Raw genomic sequence first — 17,698 nt, 5'->3', positions numbered from 1 at the left:
CGCCTGCAACTTGCGTAACCTCACATCCTGCAGCAGAAGGTCCATCTGTCCCCACCTAAGTGACATGACCGGGAGATACCAGGACACACCAGACTGATCTTGCCGTGAGCAGCATCAGGTGACCCGGAGCTTCCAGGGAGTCTCCCTGTTCCCAGAGCCCATCTCAGAGTTGCTTAAGACGTAATCACCATACAGTAACTCCCTCTGCATCACCTACCAAGAAGATGCTACAGGCAGAGCCAAAAGAAGCCCACAAGCCTCCTGAGTCGGGGTGCTTCTGCGGCAATAAGAATCGGCATCCCCAGACACCTCCTTGGAACAAGGAGCACACTTGTGTCTAGGCAGGTTTAGGTCTATTCGTAAAAACACCAGCCATAGGGCCGGCACTGCGGCATAGCAGGTAAAGCTGCCACCTGTGACACCAGCGTCCCAGGCGGGCACTGGTTCATGTTCCTGCCTGGCCCAGTTCCGGCCACCGTGGCCATGTCTGGAAGACCTCTTTCTCTCTCTGTAACTCTATTGGAAGGGAGGACGGGAGGGAGGGAGGGAAAGAAAGAAAGAAAACCGCCCAGCTATGCTGTCTAGGCCCCACACGGTCAGCAAAAGTTGGATGTCAGCCAAACATGAACTCGCTAAGCAGCCACACATCCTCGTGAGGAGGAGAGCCTGGCTCGTTTTGTAAAGGTTCTGTTTGACGGTGATGCCTGCTGTTAACTCACACTCTGCCCCTCACAAGAACAACCTGCAGGCACAGGAAAACACGAAGAATTTGCACCCAGCAAGATGCACACTGAGTACCTACTGTATACAGTGAAGACTTTCCTAAACGTCACCTCCGCCATGACAACTTTCCCAATTACACAGGCGCGATGGCTTGGTTCCTCCCTGTACCTACAGCCCATTCTCATGGCTCTGGCAATGGTGCTGTGACCATTTATGATAACCGATTGCACTTACAGGTTCACTTCCCTCTCCAGCAATGCCGGGCAGTCCACAAGAGCAGGGACCGTGTCCTCTCCTGTCTGAGGAGCTTACTTGGCCCAATGCGTGATGCTCGGCAGAATTACTTGTTAGTGTCACACCATTCTAGGAACCAGAGATTTGCTCTGGGAAGCCCAACTGCACTACTCCACCCTCTCTTATAACCAGCAGTGTGACCATGTCCACCCTCTCTTATAACCAGCGGTGTGACCACGTCCATGCAAAAGCCACCAAGCTGGCTGCCGAGGGAGTCAGCCAGCTTTCTAGTAACCACTCACGAACTCTCCCATTTAAGGAGGGTGTCCTAAGTTCCCTTTTCCTCCTTTGTAGAGGAGATAGTGATTTGGCCAAAGGACTTCAGCTGGGGTGGGTCACTGGCCAGGGACAAGCTGGATCAGAAGCTGACCCCCGAGTGCCGCCACCCCGTACCTGGTAGGCATGGTCAGCCTGAATGTGCCAGAAGGAGCCCGGGGCTGACTTGCTGAGTGCACCTGAGGGCAGGGAAGACTCCAGGCCAGCGTGGTCCAGGCCGCAGGACTGGGCTTTGGGCGGAGGTGGCGGAAGAACGGCAAGGGGTGAGCTGGTCACGGTGGGTGTGGGAGCCGGCTCGGCAGTGGCAGTGCCGGGGGCGGGGGCGCCAGCCGCTGCAGCAGCAGAGTCTTCCTTCACCTGCACCTCTGTGTAGTAGAAATCTTCCTCCCTCTTGAACTGGTCTGAGTCCACAGTGTCCCTGTGCAGGAGGCAGAGACGTCATCACCAGGGAGACTGGACGGCCAGAGGGCAGTGGTAGCACAGGGCCACCTGGCAAGTCAGGGAAGCCACTGGGGACCAGTGTCCTGGGGGATGAGGGGCTTACACATCAACAGGAGCTGCTGCCCCCGGCACAGAGGCTCGGCCTGCCCAGAACACGGGTGCACCTCTCTTCTGGCAGGAGGCACCGACTCTTAAGTGCTGCCGGGAACCCTCTCTGGGCCCCATCTACCCAGGGCATGTCCCTTCCTCAGTTCCCGCCACAAAGTCCTGGCACCAGCAGGCCAGGGTCAGTGCTGAATGAAACCCAGCTCCCAGAGGGAAGGCAGGTTCAGAACTCAGCCACTACCGTCGCGGCCATGGGTGTCGTCGGTGATTAAGCCCAATGTCAGAACCGCAGCATCGTGCTTATGCGGTGAGGCAGGAGGACACAGACGGACACTGCCACCTTCCATCAGCGGCATGGATGTTCTCCATGCAAAGGGCCTTCCTCCCAGGCCAAGACGGCCCCTCCAACGGCAGCCACGGACAGACACCAGCTGGGGGTCTCAGCAAGTCATTTGCTTGACTTGCTCATGGGGGACAAGCAGGGCAGAGGAACAGGACTGGGACCTGGCCAGGAGGCCTGGGTGCCATACCTACCCCAGGTGGAGGGCTTTGACATGTCGCTTGATGCCCACAATTGAGCGCAGAACTTTGCCACAGTTGGGCCACAGGCACTTGTACATGACCTTCACGGAGTTCTAGGGGGAAAGGAAGACTGGGTGACTGGGCTACATTCTTCTCCCTCATCTCTTCTCATCTGTACCCACCGGTGGCTTCAGCAGCTGAGATCCTCGGCCCAACCCAACCAAAGGCCCCAGGAAAGTGGGTCTCGGGGAGCCAAGGAGCAAGCAACCAAGGGCCTGAACATGCAGACCTAACAGATGGTCCTTAGCAGCCGACGTCCATGTTTTATGCCATGGCTAAGACCCCGGCTGGGGCCTCTCTGGCACAGGCCTCCGCAGGAGCCCAGGAAGGAAGGTGGGGCTTAGGAGAAAGATTAAAAAGGCAAAGGAACTGGCACCAAAGAGGAGGAGTAGGCAAAAGTAAACCACAATGGGAGGGAGCCCGCCAACGTCTAGGACCTCGGGGCCTCCCTGGGGATGGCTCTCACTGGATTAACCACGTACCTTTCTTTTGCGTGGAGCTGGTTCATCCAACAGGAAAGGGTCGGGCTCTGTCTCAAAGCCATGATCAGTTTGGGGAGAACCAAAGGCGTCTCCCAGATACTTGGGGCTGGCCTGAGGGTGGGGGGGCGAGGGGGTCGAGATGCCGCTGCTCCCGCTCCAGTGCCCACTGGTGGTGCTGCTGCCGCTGTCCGACACGTCGCCGCTTTCCTTCCAGGGGTCGCAGGCTGCACGGGACACTAACGGACAGAGAGAAGAGGACACTCACAGGATTGTTCCCCAGGTGTGTGGGGGGTGGGCGTAGCCTCACTGCTCTGAGCCGCAGTAGCCACAGAGAGCAGATCCGCGCACGGCAGCAACTTCCACTGCTGGCACGCTGTGCCCCAGCCAGTGCCGGAGCCACACTGGCCACCCGGGACCAACAGGTGCACACCACCACGTCATCCCGTGGAGGATTCACAGGAAGAGAGCCTAATCCTTTCTCAGTTTACATGTTTAAAAGGCAGGGGAGACAGACAGGGGAGGCGAAACCTCTTGGCCTAGGTGAGAACTGCACAATAAGAACAGAGGGGACCATGTGGGCCACCCTGCCAAAGGCTGAGGAGGAGGCAAAGGGCAACTGAAAGAGTGTCTTCACCAGCGTCCTCAGAAAAGGCCTTTCAATCACACACAGGGTGGGGAACGTACGGTCCACGTAGGCCCTCGAAATCACTGGATCTGGCCCGGCCATGGCAACCGCAGTTGCGACTCGAAACTCAACCAATCTACAAGTTCATCATTTCGAATGGCCTGCGAATGATGTCATAAATATGCAAATGGCCCTTGGCAGGAAAAGGGCTCCCTACCCCTGAAACCCAGCAAGTCCACCACAACCTGCAAATGGAAGGAAAATTCTTGGCTCTTTAGAGGGCTTGGGAAGGTGCAGTGCTTCCCGGGGCCAGGGGCAGTCCAGGCTGCCCCTGGCTTTGATCTGGAGGAGCAAAGCCAAGCTCTGACAGTAGTTCCGGCAACTGCAAGGTGGCCCAGCCCTGCAGCAGGTGCCTGGCCTCCAAGTGAGCCTGAACAGGAAGGAGCACACAGGCAGGTGAGCAGGAATAGTCCATGAAGTGTAAATCTGGATTAACTGATAACAGAGGATCTAAAATTCTGGTACGTGGAAATACCAAAAGAAGGGGAAAACCACATGGTCCCCAAAGCCCAGCTCTGCATGTGGGCGCCCCACGGAACTTCCTAACCCTGGATTCCAAGACTGACTGTCGCCTCCTGCACTTCTCTCATTCTGATTGCTCCCAATTCCAGATTGCTCCTATGCTAATCCAGATACCTGGAACAGAGTGCCAGCTTCCCCTGTTTCTAATCCATTCCCTCCTTGGGTCTCCACTCCAGGAGAAGCCCGTCCCCCCCCCACACGGAATAAGACAGAAGAACTCTTCCCTGCCACCTATCACGGTCAATCCTCAGAGCTATCACTCCCCTTTCCTGGGAAGCAAGAGGTTACTACAGCTCCACATGGGGCTAAGAACAGGGCAGACGTTCAGGGCAAACTCAGGATCCACCCAGCAGGCCGCCAGGTCAGGGCACGCACATGTCCATCCAGATGAGCAAAGTCACCTGGGGACAAATGACAGGTCGACCAGCAGGCCAGCCCCCAAAACACAGCAGCTTGCCCTCCTCACAGGGCCTGCTTTAAATTGTTCAAAGGCTACAATCAGCTGAGAGGCACACAAAGGGAGGAAAACTGAAAACAAAGCAAAAAATTAATGTCACATATTACACTATTAAGTTGTAAGGTGAACACAGGTGATTCTTTCTTTGATCTTAATTCTTCTGGGACAGGGACAATAGGTAAATAATTCTAGGGCCTGGACCATGAGAACAAAGTACTCCTGGGCAAATGCACTCAGAGTTTACAGGTGACCTTTTAAGAAATACTGACAATCTCCTGTGTCCTCTACACATACACACACGTGCCATCCTAGTAATACCCACATCAGAGGGAGGAGGCAGCTTTGGGGCAAATAGAAATTCATATTTGAGCAAAGTTTGGGTTCTTGTGTACACCTCACTTTGCAGAGTGTCCCAAGATAATCTGCTGCTAAGAATTCCTTATTTTTCCACTGCTTTCAATTATAAAGTCAGAAATGTTAACATTAAAAGCCATTAGTAGACAAGAAAAAATTTTTGTCAGAAAAGGGTTGAGGATATTAGGATGATGGCATATGATCAGTGAGATGCTCCTATGTTGGTATACATGCATGCCTGCACGGACACATGTGCACATTATACACACACATATACACACACTCCTGATGCAGGAACTGGAGTCAAGTATTTTCTTTTCCCATGGCACGCTTGCCTGAATCTTATTCCTGTTGATCCGACCTCCAGGATCTCCTAAACTTATAGAATTTCCTGAAAACTTAAAACCAACCCTTGTCGTCCTCCCCAGCTTGCTTGTGCCAACGCAGCAGGCATGCAGTACCAGGCTTCACAACTAGGTGTCCTCCAAGCGCAATGCCTTCCTGCAGCTGCCAGCTCGCTGACCACAGGCTCTGGTGAAGTTTGCTTTCTCCCTCCTTCATATTTACTTTCTATTTAGGCGGGAGACCACTTACGGGGCGTGCCTGTAAAGGCCACTGTCCTCCTGGTACGTGCTCAGGGCTCACTCCACATTCTCCTACGAGCTTTGAACTAGCGCACTGGTTCAGTTAGGTCTCGCCAATGGCAAAGCTCTTCCCTGGGAGTCAGGCGGGCCAGCCCTGCAGCAGAAGCTTCAAGTTCACCACCAGTCTTGTCAAACTGCTGCCAGCCAGCGCCTGTTTGCCCTTCCGCATTACTGATAAGGCATTGCCAGGTCACAACCAGAACCATGCTGGACTTGATACGTTTGCCTTGGTTTTGCAAAGCAATCAGATTTTAGACTTCAGCTCATCTATTTCTGGCTACTGGCCTGTAGGGCCACCCTAACTTACAAGGCCAAATTGGGGGGCACAAGTTTCCTGTGGGCACAAGGGGGCCGTGTGGCGAACTAAATGTCCCTCTCCTGGCCTGGTGTAGGCCCCCACTGCTGTAAGCACACACTCATTCTCATAGAAGGATTTCTTTCAGTAGCCACTGCGGCTGGGCCTCGTACCCCCATCACCTTTACAGTGCACCAGGAAGCCCCTCCCCCCGGAGTGGAAAACGAGGAGAAAGATCAGCAGCGTGGAGCCTGGCGGCCTCTGGCCTAGCCGAGGTGCCTGTGGGAAGGGCTCCAGAAACTCTCTGGCCAGGCTGGTGACCCTGGCAAAGAGCTGCTCCAGGCAGGAGGTATTGGCCAGGGGCCTCCGCCGCTCCCAGAACCCATCAGGCCCCGCGTGCTCACCAGCAAAGTTGGCCTCGGCCCCGGGAGGACTCTGCACAACCGGGCTACAGGACAGGGACGTCAGCACCATGGCCGCCATCATCTCATCCATTTCCACCGCGTCCGACTTCCTGCATCGAAATGAGGGGAGGGAGAGCTCACTGCCTGAGATGGTGGGCCCAGGTCCCTTCAGGGGGTCACCTTACAACTCTGCCCCCTACCCTCCAAGCCCCCGTCCACCCGGCCCATGCCCGCCCACAGGAGCAAGTGCAACAGGACCCCCTGCCTCATTCTTCATGAAAACCGCTCGCCCTGAGTGCTGTTTACGGTGCTCACCAACCCCAGGCGACGCAGGTAGACCCCAGGCCGCTGCGCACACGCTGGGGCAGTGCCACCTCCCTGACTCTGCTTCAGCTTAAAATGGAGGATTTTATTGGAGCAGGGGGAAGAGGGGTCAAAACAATAAAAAATAAAAAAGCACAGGGGTAAAAGATAGCCAACTGGAATTCAAATGCACTAAAATTACCTCCTTTCCCGTCTTCCATTTAAAGTTAGGGAGGCACAATTACACTAACCGCGCCTCCTCCCCTCCTCCAAAATAAATAAGGCAGTGTCAGTTTCTGGACGTCAACAGAACCCATTACATAAGCCAATGAGCAAATAAATCCAAAACCCTAAAATAAATCCCAAGGCCTTGAAGAGCAAAGTTCTATAAAATTTTACACGTAATTTTTTTTTTAAATTCATATACAGTTACATAATATGGAAGTAAAACAGAGCTGTCTATAAGTCAATACTCAAATATCACAAAAAGTTAGTCTGAAATAGATTTCATATCTGTTTCAAAAGACCATACAAGGGTACTTTAAAAAGTCTGTGGAAAATTGGAATCAATTAAGTTTGTCATGCAAAAAAGTTTTGAAATCCATAGACTTTTCAAAATATGTGCTTTCCATGAACATGCTTTTTTTCTTAATTTGAGAGGCAGAGAAAAAGACAAATAAAGGGTCTCCCCAGCCCCTGCCCACCCCCGCCACACATACACACTGACTCAATCCCCAAACGTCTGCAACAGCCAGGAGCTGAAAATTCAATTTTACTTGTTCATGGGGTGGCGGGAACCAATAACTTACACCATCGCTGCTGCCTCCCAGGGTCTGCTGGAGTCAGGAGCTGGAGCCGGGTATTGAACCCAGACACTCCCGGCATGGGACACGGGCATCTTAGCCAGTGTCTTAATCACTCAGCCAAACAGCCACTCTCCATGAGCTTTCTGAAGGACCTTAGTATTATTTCATTCTTTACAGTTCAAGTCCACTAAAACCTCTGTGTTTGAGGCAGCTAATCCAAGACTACTAATATAAATGAAACATGTTAGCATGTCCATTTTTGTAGGATCTTTGAGTTTTCATTTCCTTAGAACGGAAAAACAAATTCTTCACTGGCATTCCACTGAATCCACAATCACAAATATTGTTACTCTGATCTATTCTCAAAACGCTGGGTTGGCTGTCAGTAACAGTAATACCGACAGACGGACACAGAAAGATAGGCAGAACAGAGTTTAAATGCTTGCATATTCTGTACAGAAGACTATCCTGGTTGGCAGATTTTCTTTTTAAATCTTTTTTTTTTTTTTTTTTTTTTTTTTTTGACAGGCAGAGTGGACAGTGAGAGAGAGAGACAGAGAGAAAGGTCTTCCTTTGCTGTTGGTTCACCCTCCAATGGCTGCTGCGGCCGGCGCACTGTGGCCGGCGCACCGCGCTGTTCTGATGGCAGGAGCCAGGTACTTATCCTGGTCTCCCATGGGGTGCAGGGCCCAAGCACTTGGGCCATCCTCCACTGCACTCCCTGGCCACAGCAGAGAGCTGGCCTGGAAGAGGGGCAACCGGGACAGAATCCGGCGCCCCGACCGGGACTAGAACCCGGTGTGCCAGCGCCGCAGGCGGAGGATTAGCCTAGTGAGCTGCGGCGCCGGCCCTTTTTAAATCTTAAAAGATCAATGTGCACACTAGATGTAACAGAGAAGTAAGGATATATACTCTCAGGAAAAATCATATCACAGATGCTAAAGCAAACATACATTCTTCATTAAACACTGGTGGTTTATGCAGCCAGCCACCTGTTTTTGTATGGTTTGCAAACTAAGAATGGTTTTACAATTTAAATATTTTTTTCAAAGCAAATTTTTTTTTCAAAGAGTGATTTCTTGACATTGCCAACACACGAAAATCATATCAAATTGAAACTGGAGAGTCCATAAGGAAAGTCTCACTGGAGCACAGTTGTGTGCAGTGGCTTGTGTCTCGTCTGTGGCTGCTGTGACCTCGCCACCACAGGGCTGCGAAGCCAGGGTAGGGCCCGGTCGGCCCCTGAGCCAAAACTGCTTCCCATCTGGCCCATTCAGAGAGGTCCACTGAGCCCCAACCTGAGCCACTTCTTCCCTTCGTCTTCCCATGAGAAACTACAAACGGGTGTCTAGGGTAAGCAGGAACGGGAGAGAAAGCAGCCCTTCAAACCAAACATACGTCCCCTACAACAGGGTTTTAGGGAAGAACGTCTGCTGTTCCGGCTTTCCCCAAGATCCCACTTGTCTAACACCTTGGCAGTGTGGCACCCAGGACCCCTATACTCTTCCCCATCGCAAGGCAGTCCCACCCCCTTCCTCTCCCCCAATATGGCTTTCAAAGCCCAGGCTCGCCCGCACAAACCTCTTGGGGACGTCAATGTTCCTGGAGACGGGCCTGTAGGCTGGAGCCTGGGCACGGTGCTCCAAGGGCGGCGCCTGGGGCAGGGGGCCCTGTAGCTCTGCCAGCCACACTTCTTCCGCTTTGCAGCAGATCTGTGACCTCTGGTCCGGCAGCCAGACGGTCACCTTGTCCTCCGCCCAGCTGTGCTGCTCCACCAGTGCTGCGCACTCCTGACCCCCATACCACACAAACACCTGGAGGGGTGGGGGACAAACAGCACGCAGCGGTCAGTACTCGGTGGTTCTCGTCCCACGGTCCTCCGGTGCCCCAAGTCCTGCCCGTGCTCTGACTCACCCCGCTTTAATTCCTGCATACTATCATGTCAATGGCTCCCCACAAAGTCCACTGGAAACAGCCCCCAAAGCAACAGCATGGAGAAGCGAGTATGTCCCAGAGGCACTGCCCTCGTGAATCCGTTAATGCTATTATTGTGGCAATGGGTTGGTGAGTGGACTGTTACAAAACTGAGTTTGGACACCTCTTGTTCGCTCGTTCTTGCCCTTCACCACAGGATGACACAGCCCAAGGGTCCTCACCAGACACCACTTCCGTGCTCTGAACATCCCAGCCGCTAGCACCAGGAGCTCAGTGAACTATTTTTCACGTGCAACCCAATCTTGGGTATTGGAAACGGATTAGGAACAAAGGTTCCCAGGCACCTGCTTCCCACCTGACCACCCAGAGCAGCCACGCTGTGTCAGTCCTTCCCCTAAAGGGTCCTGACCAACTCATTAGAACTGCAAGACAGGGGAACACGTCAGTTTCTGGGGTTTTCTCTCCATATGGACTCTGTGTCCACCCTCCTCATTTCCTGCCCTGCCTGGCCTCTGAAGCCCCGGATGTTTGCCGGTGCCCAACCTTCACCCTGAATTGCTCAGACCCTGGACCTGACCCTTCAGAGAATGCTGAGTCTGCTGGGGACAAGCTGGGAGGGGGCAGAGGCCGGCTGACCTCACTCCAGGAGTGTTGGGAACTTGGCAGGTGGCTGTCCCTCATGGGGAGGGGGCCTGGGAGGCTCAAGCCTCGTGGGAGACAGACGGTCTCTATGCATGGGCCCCTGGGAAGGCACTTGAAAGTGAACCCTGCGAACCTGGATGCAGTGGTAACCTCGGGTCCAGGTAAGGATGGGCCCTGTCGCAGGCGAGTGAACACGGGAAGAGGAAATCAAACTGAATTCTGACTGAGCAAACATCTCCATCTAGTAGACATCAAATGCTCATTCCAAGACGCCATCTTCTGAGTTCTGCAAGCCGGAGGGCCTCTCCCTTACTTTGCAAAGTGGCAGACTGAGCAGATTAGGTGATACAGAGTAAAGGCCATGTGTCTGACTGAGGCCTGAGCCACCACCTTCTCCTCCAGGAGGCTCACGCTGGGGTGGGGACTTGGGGGGGGGGACCTATTCTCTCCAGCAGCCTGCTGCCCCAGGCAGTGCCCAGAGAGTTTCTGGCCTGTCACTTAGGGCACCGCCGGCCTGCCAGCCCCCAGCTCCAGGAGACGGGACGCCCGCCCACACTGGGATCAACCTACCTTCTGGCCCGGCTGAAAGACCACCTGCTGGAGGCCTGAGGTGCAGGGAGCCTTGAGGACTTCCTTGGGTTGCTCCGGGCAGGCAGGGTCCTTAATGGCGAGGAAGGGCTGGGGGGCTGCCCCCTCCAGGAGCTCCACCTGTGGCTCCAAGGGTGGGCCTACCCCGGATGGCCCATCAGAGGCACTGGGTCCCAACACCCGGGCTCCCAGGAGGGACCGCTTGCCAAGGCGCCGGGACAGCACGCTGGCCATGCTGCTGCTTCTCCTGGTAGAGGCAAAAAGGGGGACACTTAAGTCCTTTATCCATCAACTACGGCAGTCGGCAAGCTTTGAGCACGGAGCCCTGTACCCCGCAGGAGCCAGCGAAGTAACCCTCAGAAGGAATGACACATTTTAAAATAACTTTTGCCATTTTTTTTTTTTTCTTAACTACTGGGCCAAACACCCACAGCCACTTTTTTTTTTTTTAAGTAAAATTAATGCCTGCTCCTAGTAGCACATTTAGAAAATACTGATAAGCAGAAAGAAAGATCACTCACAATCCTGTCTTCCAGAGACACCTGCTTTTCCTATAGGGCAGCCCACACTTTCCTCCATACATGTAGTATTTACATACTCCCACAAAAATGTGGTCACTGTTTGGCAAACTGAGCTCTCAATATACTGTGTAACTTTTCCTCTGTCCTTGAGTGTGCTATCCTATAAACACGGGCCCGTTCATTTCCTGGCTCCAGCTCCTGACTCCAGCTTCCTGCCAATGCAGGAAGGCAGCAGTGCCGGCTCAGGCGATGGGAGTCCTGCCACCCACGGGGGAGACCTGGATGAAGCTCCCTACTCCCAGCTTTGGCCTGGCCCAGTCCAGGCTGCTGCAGGCATTTGGAGAGTGAATCGGTAGATGGGAACTCTGTCTCTCTCTCTCTCTGTCTCTCTCTCTCTCTCTCTCTTGATCTGCCTCCCCAGCTGAGTTTAGGAGCTTCTCAACATGTGGCAAAGGCGGGAAGGGCCCGGGCAAGGGCGGCGCCCAGCGCCACCACAGGGTGCTGTGTGACAACATCCAGGGCATCACCAAGCCTGCCATCCGACACCTGGCCCGGCTCAGTGGCGGCAAGCGCATCTCAGGGCTCATCCGCGAGGAGACCCGCGGCATGCCCGAGGCCTTCCTGGAGAACGTCTTCCGTGACGCCGTCACCTACACGGAGCACGCCAAGCGCAAGACGGTCTTGGCCACGGACGCGGTCTACGCGCTCAAGCACCAGGGACGCACGCTCTACGGCCTCAGCGGCTGAGCTGCTCTTCCCAGCCTGAGATCCCCACCCAAAGGCCCCTTTCAGGGCCAAAAAATAAATCAATAAATCAATAAATAAAATAAAATAAATCTTAAACGTGCTTAGAGTCACACAGGATTTTCTTCAACAGTTACCTCCTTCCTAATTCAAACAGATTCCTTATGATCGCACCTGGAGGCCGTATCGTTTTGCTGTGTAAATGCTCTGCCTGCAGCGCTCATCCTCTGAGCCACACCTCAGTGCACACGCACGCGCGCGCACACACACACACACACACCCCGCAGACTGCTTCCGCAGGTGGGCCTGCAGGACACCTTATCACCAGGCAAAGCTGGAGGGCATCTGTTGGATCCATGCTCATTCTCAGGCTCACAAGAGCCATGGAAAGACCATGGCCACCGTCCTGGTTCTGCCCCTGAGGACACTAACGCTGAGCAGAGTGTCCAGTGACTTCATCCTGGTGACAGAGGTAGCTGGTGCCAGGCCCTGAGCAGGACTCTTGGGGCAGACCCTGGTGAGGGGACACAGCTAGTTCTGCACCTGCTCCCAGGAAGGGAGAGCAGGCGAAGGCTCTCTTGCACTAGGTGCACGAGGCCTCCAAGCACTTTGTTCCTCTGCGCTGTGCCAGGTACTCTGCTCCTGTCTATCATTTCTTCCACAAGTAGTTAGCTGAGGAATGAGTGCATGCATACAAAATGCATCGCAGGTGGAAACCATCCGGGCTTCCTCAGACCTCCACGCCAATGCTGCTGCCCACCCGGCTAACTGCAGCCACCACCTACACTCGGCATCTCAAATGCCTGTCCCGCCACTTTCTCCCTCCCTCCCCTCGGGCCCTGGCCACACTCACACAGCAGCCCTCGGTGCCGGCTTCGTTCAACTGTTCTACCAACCTGCGCTTTCCACCCTGGCCACAAGTGCCTCAGGGACTTTTTGGGTCCCCGCCACCTCCACATCTCCCAAATCCTGGCCTCTTTCCCAACCATTCCCGCCAGCTGTGTTAGCGAACACAGTAGCAAAACACGAACAAGCAAAAGCAATTTTCAAAAGTAATGAGGTTGCAAGTATTGAGCAAAGGGTTCTGGCTGGTTTCCCCCAGCATGTTGCTAAGAGCCGCAGGGGCTGTGATCTGATGGCGGCATCTTCACTGTGAATTCCTGAAACATCAGAGAACAGAGTGGGAGTCACAACAGGAAAGAGGACCTCCCCTAAGTGGATGGCAACTTTACTTCCAACAACACTCTCTTGGAAAGCCTCTCTCGCAAGGGGGAGATTCTTTATCGCTTGCAAAAACAATGTGTGCCCCAGCTAAACGGGTTTTTAAACTCATTACCTGCCTTGTCCCTAAAGCCTCAGGCTAGAAAGGAGAGTCCTGAAGTCTGCATTCGATTTCAGTGAGCTGATAGACTCCGAGGGGAAGCGGCAATGCCATGTGCAGACACCAGATGGCAGCACCAACCCAGAGACCCACACAACCCTGGTCTTGGCCAAAAGCCCAGCGGCTACCCCCACCTTCCCCGGGAGGAAGTTTGGGGTTTCTACCACTGAAAAATGAAGACAGGGTAGCATTTCAGAAATTCCTGGGTTTCCAATCCTCACATGGCGCCCGAAATGTTTGGCCAGCAAACCCTGGCGCTGTTTTTGTGAACCTTTTTCTTTTCTTTTTAATGAAAAGAACAGTTTCTTAATTTTTTTTTTTTTTTTGTGTGGGTGAGCCTGCACCTTTCAAAACCTGCTGGATCAGCATAACGTGGGTGAACCTGCCCACTTCCGGCTTGGTCCCACGTGTCTGCCTTCACTCTCTAGCCTCCTTCCTTCAACCAGCCTGCATTCCACACTAAAAACACTCTTTATGAGTCATTTTATTTATAGTATTCCCAAATCTCAATTTTTAAAAGCAGAAGAGAAAGACGGAAGGGAAACTGCCTTTATTAAGTGCTTCATAGGCACTAACTTTCATAAACTGCATCTGATTTAATCCCCAGAACCACTTGAGAGGAACACAGATGGCCTGTTATTTCTGATGAGACAGCTATGCCACAAAGTTTAGGTTACTACCCGCCAAGGAGCCAACAGTCTTGGGTTGGAGCTCATGACTCTAGTGTCAAAGTTCACAATCCTGCCGCCATTCCAGCAGGCACAGGATCTCTCCAAAGAAAACACCCACTGAAGTTGCTTTTTATCTATATAGTGTTGTTTCCTCCATCAGAGACTCTGATGGCAAAATACCCCAAGCCAGATGTTTGGCCCAGGGGTTAAGTCGACACCACTTAGAGGGCCAGTGTTGAGATGCAGAGGGTTAAGCCGTGCCAGTTGGCGCCCTGGCTGTTCGACTTTGGATCCAGCTTCCTGCTAATGCATCTGGGAAGGCAGCAGACAATGGCCCAGGTTCTTGGGCCCCTGCCACTCATACGGGAGACTAGGATGGAGTTCCTGGCTCCTGGACTTGACCTGACTGTTGTGGCCATTTGGGAAGTGAACCAGCAGATGCAAGACCTCTTTCTCAGGGCCACTGTCTGCAGTGCCAGCATCCCAGATGGGCACCGATTTGAGTCCCAGGTACTCCACTTCCAATCCAGCTCTACTACAGCCTGGGGAAGCAGTAGAAGATGGCCCAAGTCCTTGGGCCCCTGCACCTGCGTGGGAGACCCAGAAGAAGTTCCTGGCTCCTGGCTTCAGATCGGTGCAGCTCTGGCCGTTGCGGCCATCTGGGGGACTGAACCAATGGATGGAAGACCTATCTCTCTCTCTCTCCTTCTCCCTCCCTCTCTCTCTCTCTCTGCCTCTGCCTCTCTGTTAAGTCTGCCTTCAAGCAAATTTAAAAAAAAAAAAAAATCTCTTTCTCCCCCTCCCTGTTACTCTGCCTTTGAAATAAATAAATCTTTAAAAAAAAAAAAAAGATGCCACTTGGAACACCTTCATATACCACAGTGCCTGTGTCTGAGTCCTGGCTCCACTCCCGATCCCAGCGTTCTGCCAACGCACACCCTGAGAGGCAGCAGGTGATGGCCCAAGTCGCTGGATTCCCGCCATCCACAAGGGCACAAGGGAGATCCAGACTGAGTTCCTGGTTCCAGGCTTTGACTTGGCCGAGGAAATGAGAACTGCTGTGGGCATTTGAGGAGTGAACCAGCAGGCAGAAGAGCTGTCAAGCTCACTTGCTCACTCGCTCGCTCTGTTTCTACCTTTCAAATATATTTTATAAATAGCTCCTGACTCGGCAAGCCTATAATTCCATTGCCTAATGCACTTTCATTCCTTGAAAATCTCTTCTCCACTTGCACCTTAGCCTCTCACCCACAAAATAAAGGCCCCTGCTTGAGTCTGACCTTGCTAACCAGCCCAGCTCACTGTTAATCATTTAGCAGTTGGGGCTCGGGAAGACCTTTATACACACACTGCCGTCTGAAAGGGCGCAGAGGGATAATATGATCACCCAAACAGGGGAAACTTTAGCCAAGCTGATACCAGGGATTAGTAGCATGAAAATGTAAAATACGAATTGAGACAGCCAGGATGGGCAGCATTGCCAGGGGTCACTCGGTGCCTCTCCTGGGTTAATCAGCATACTCATTCGGTTAGCAAGGACTTTGCTCCCTAGACAACACAGATGGCCCAGAGTCCTTCTCGGAGTCAGAGGGAATTAGTGCAGGACAAAGGCGGCCACGCAGGTGGATGGAAGAGCCAGGTGAACCCTGCACCACAGAGCACCTTCTCGGGAGTCACTGTTCGTTTGCGCCCAGGAGTGCTGCCCTCCTCTGAGGATGTCCTGTCACTCCGCGTCCTCCTGCCAACTGGCCCTCCTTGCTCTCCACTTCTGTTCATCCCTCCACTGGGTCTTTTTCTTGGGAGCTATCAATGGTCTATATAAACCATTCAACCCCTAATTTGCCATATGGTTCTGGAGTAGCCAAAAGAAATCAAAAATCATCTACTTCTGGGTGGCAATAACGGGGTTTCAACAGGTAGCCAAATCTCACATTACAGTTTTACATTTTTGACTCACGGAATTCTCTGAAACCGAAACTCTTGCTGAAGATGTCTCAGTACTGTCTGCCCCCTTGCACTTCTCAACCTCCAGCTGTCACCAACAGGAGGGGCTGGCGAACCCAGAATATGTATTTTGGTCGACGTCCAAAGGGGGTTAGTCCTTCTCCAGGCCCAGTAAACACATTCTGATGTGCTAATAGCCCCTGATGAGGACATCTGCCGTGAGTTAAACAACTGGAACGAGACCCAACAGTAAAGGCAGCTCTCTCTGTGGTTCGGAGTTGCACACAGCTGTTTGAAACGTGACTCGCTGACAGCCACGTGTCTCAGCACACGTAGGCTTGTGCATGCCAGGACACTGCAGCAGCCCATGCATCCACCTAGGGGCACTCCTCCATCACAAGGTCACAGTCGAGGTGCTTCATTACATAAATAATGGTTTTCTGTTGGGTTGTGTGTGTGTGTGTGTGTGTGTGTGTGAGTATATGTGTGTCTCTGTGTGTCTGTGTTTTTAAGTTAAGGAAGATGAAGTCTGGAGTAGGATTTCTGTTTGCAAAAGCCTGGGTGCTTGCTATCTCTCAAATGAATAATCCACAGGTCAAGGTGAAGGCCATCGACCCTCTGCCTAGGGTTTCTGCTCGCCCTCAAGTTCTATTTATCCTCTGATTTCCATGGGGTACCACTGCACAGAACAATACTCTTATGTTTTCAGTTGCTGAGTTGATATTTTGCATAACAATTCTTAATCTTCTTCTAGAGGGCTGCCAGTGTTTTCCTCCAAGCCCATGTCTTAACTTAAATGTTTTCAGTGTCACGTTCAAGCCTCAGCCAACAGCCCAAAGGTTTGCAACAAATCACACCTCTTATTTTACGAAAGAACTCCACGGGGAAGCGACTCGGTTTCGGCGGCTGTTAACCAGTATCTCTTAGACACCACGTGCACATGCAAGCACCTTGGTGACGACATGCAAATACGTCTGCGTTCCAACTGAGCCCCGGCAGAGTCAGGCTATCACAACCCATCGTCACTACCCAACTGCTACCTTCCCACCCCGCCCCGGAACGCCGTCACAAGAGACAATTTAAAAAAAAAAAAAAAAAAAGATGCTCACTTCAAGAAGCACACACTGAGAAGCACACACTGAGAAAGAAGAGGCCCCTACCTGGGGCCATCCCTGTGGGCCAGCAGGTTAGGGAGGCTGCCACCTGCAAAACCAGGATCCCGAATCAGAGCTCCAGAGCCATGACCCAGCTCCCTGCTAATGCTCCTGGGAAAGCAGCAGAAGATGGCCCAAGTGCTTGGTTCCCTGCCACCCACATGGGAGACCCGGATGGAGTTCCAGGCTCCTGGCTTCAGCCTGGCCCAGCCCTCACTGTTGGGAGTGAACCAGCAGACAGATGATATCTCTCTCCCCAACCCCCCACTTTTGTCACTCTACCTTTCAAATAAATAAGATAAATATTAAATAAACAAACAAACAAAAAGAAAGAAAGACAAACCCCACCTGGCTATGACAGAAACCTTGGCCAAAGCATCCAACGTCTTGAGCCTCTAGATCTTTGAAATTATTTACTAGGTCCTGTGATTCCAGTTTAAAAAAAAAAAAAAAAAGAATGTGGGGTGTATTTAAGATTTTCACAATTACAAACCTGAGATACAATGCACTGAGCACCTAGTAACATCTAGTAATCAGTATTTCTCTTTTAAAGATTTATTTACTTATTTGAAAGGCAGAGTTATGAGACAGAGAAAGAAAGGTCTTCCATCTGCTGTTTCACTCCCCAAATAGCCACAACAGCCAGGGCCAGGCCAGGCCAAAGGCAGGAGCCAGGAGCTTCTTCCAGGTCTCCCAAGTGCGTGCAGGGGCCCAAGCACTTGGACATCTGCTGCTGCTTTCCCAG

At 52.6% G+C, this 17,698-nt stretch overlaps 2 protein-coding genes across 6 annotated transcripts in view; one reads left to right on the top strand and one right to left on the bottom strand.

Moving 5' to 3' along the window:
• Positions 1 to 17,698, bottom strand: part of ZNF395 (zinc finger protein 395) — a 95,866-nt gene that overhangs the window by 4,362 nt on the left and 73,806 nt on the right. For all 5 annotated transcript variants that reach the window (XM_051831753.3, XM_051831758.3, XM_051831757.3 and 2 more), the window contains 6 exons: positions 10,521 to 10,785; positions 8,955 to 9,187; positions 6,265 to 6,374; positions 2,904 to 3,139; positions 2,374 to 2,474; positions 1,411 to 1,711 (listed from right to left, as the gene is read on the bottom strand). In XM_051831753.3, the coding sequence (XP_051687713.1) occupies positions 1,411 to 1,711; positions 2,374 to 2,474; positions 2,904 to 3,139; positions 6,265 to 6,374; positions 8,955 to 9,187; positions 10,521 to 10,772 (1,233 nt within the window). In that variant the 5' untranslated portion in view covers positions 10,773 to 10,785. The remainder of the gene's footprint in view (positions 1 to 1,410; positions 1,712 to 2,373; positions 2,475 to 2,903; positions 3,140 to 6,264; positions 6,375 to 8,954; positions 9,188 to 10,520; positions 10,786 to 17,698) is intronic.
• Positions 11,468 to 12,190, top strand: LOC100340305 (histone H4; the record flags this gene model as incomplete). Its single annotated transcript, XM_051841042.2, has 1 exon — positions 11,468 to 12,190. A coding segment is annotated over one exon (339 nt), but the record flags the coding sequence as incomplete, so codon positions are not given.

The sequence above is a fragment of the Oryctolagus cuniculus genome, chromosome 2, assembly GCF_051225735.1.
Source record: "Oryctolagus cuniculus isolate XC-2025 breed Fujian yellow rabbit chromosome 2, ASM5122573v1, whole genome shotgun sequence".
NCBI classification, from domain to species: domain Eukaryota; kingdom Metazoa; phylum Chordata; class Mammalia; order Lagomorpha; family Leporidae; genus Oryctolagus; species Oryctolagus cuniculus.
This window is presented reverse-complemented; position numbering and strand designations above follow the sequence as displayed.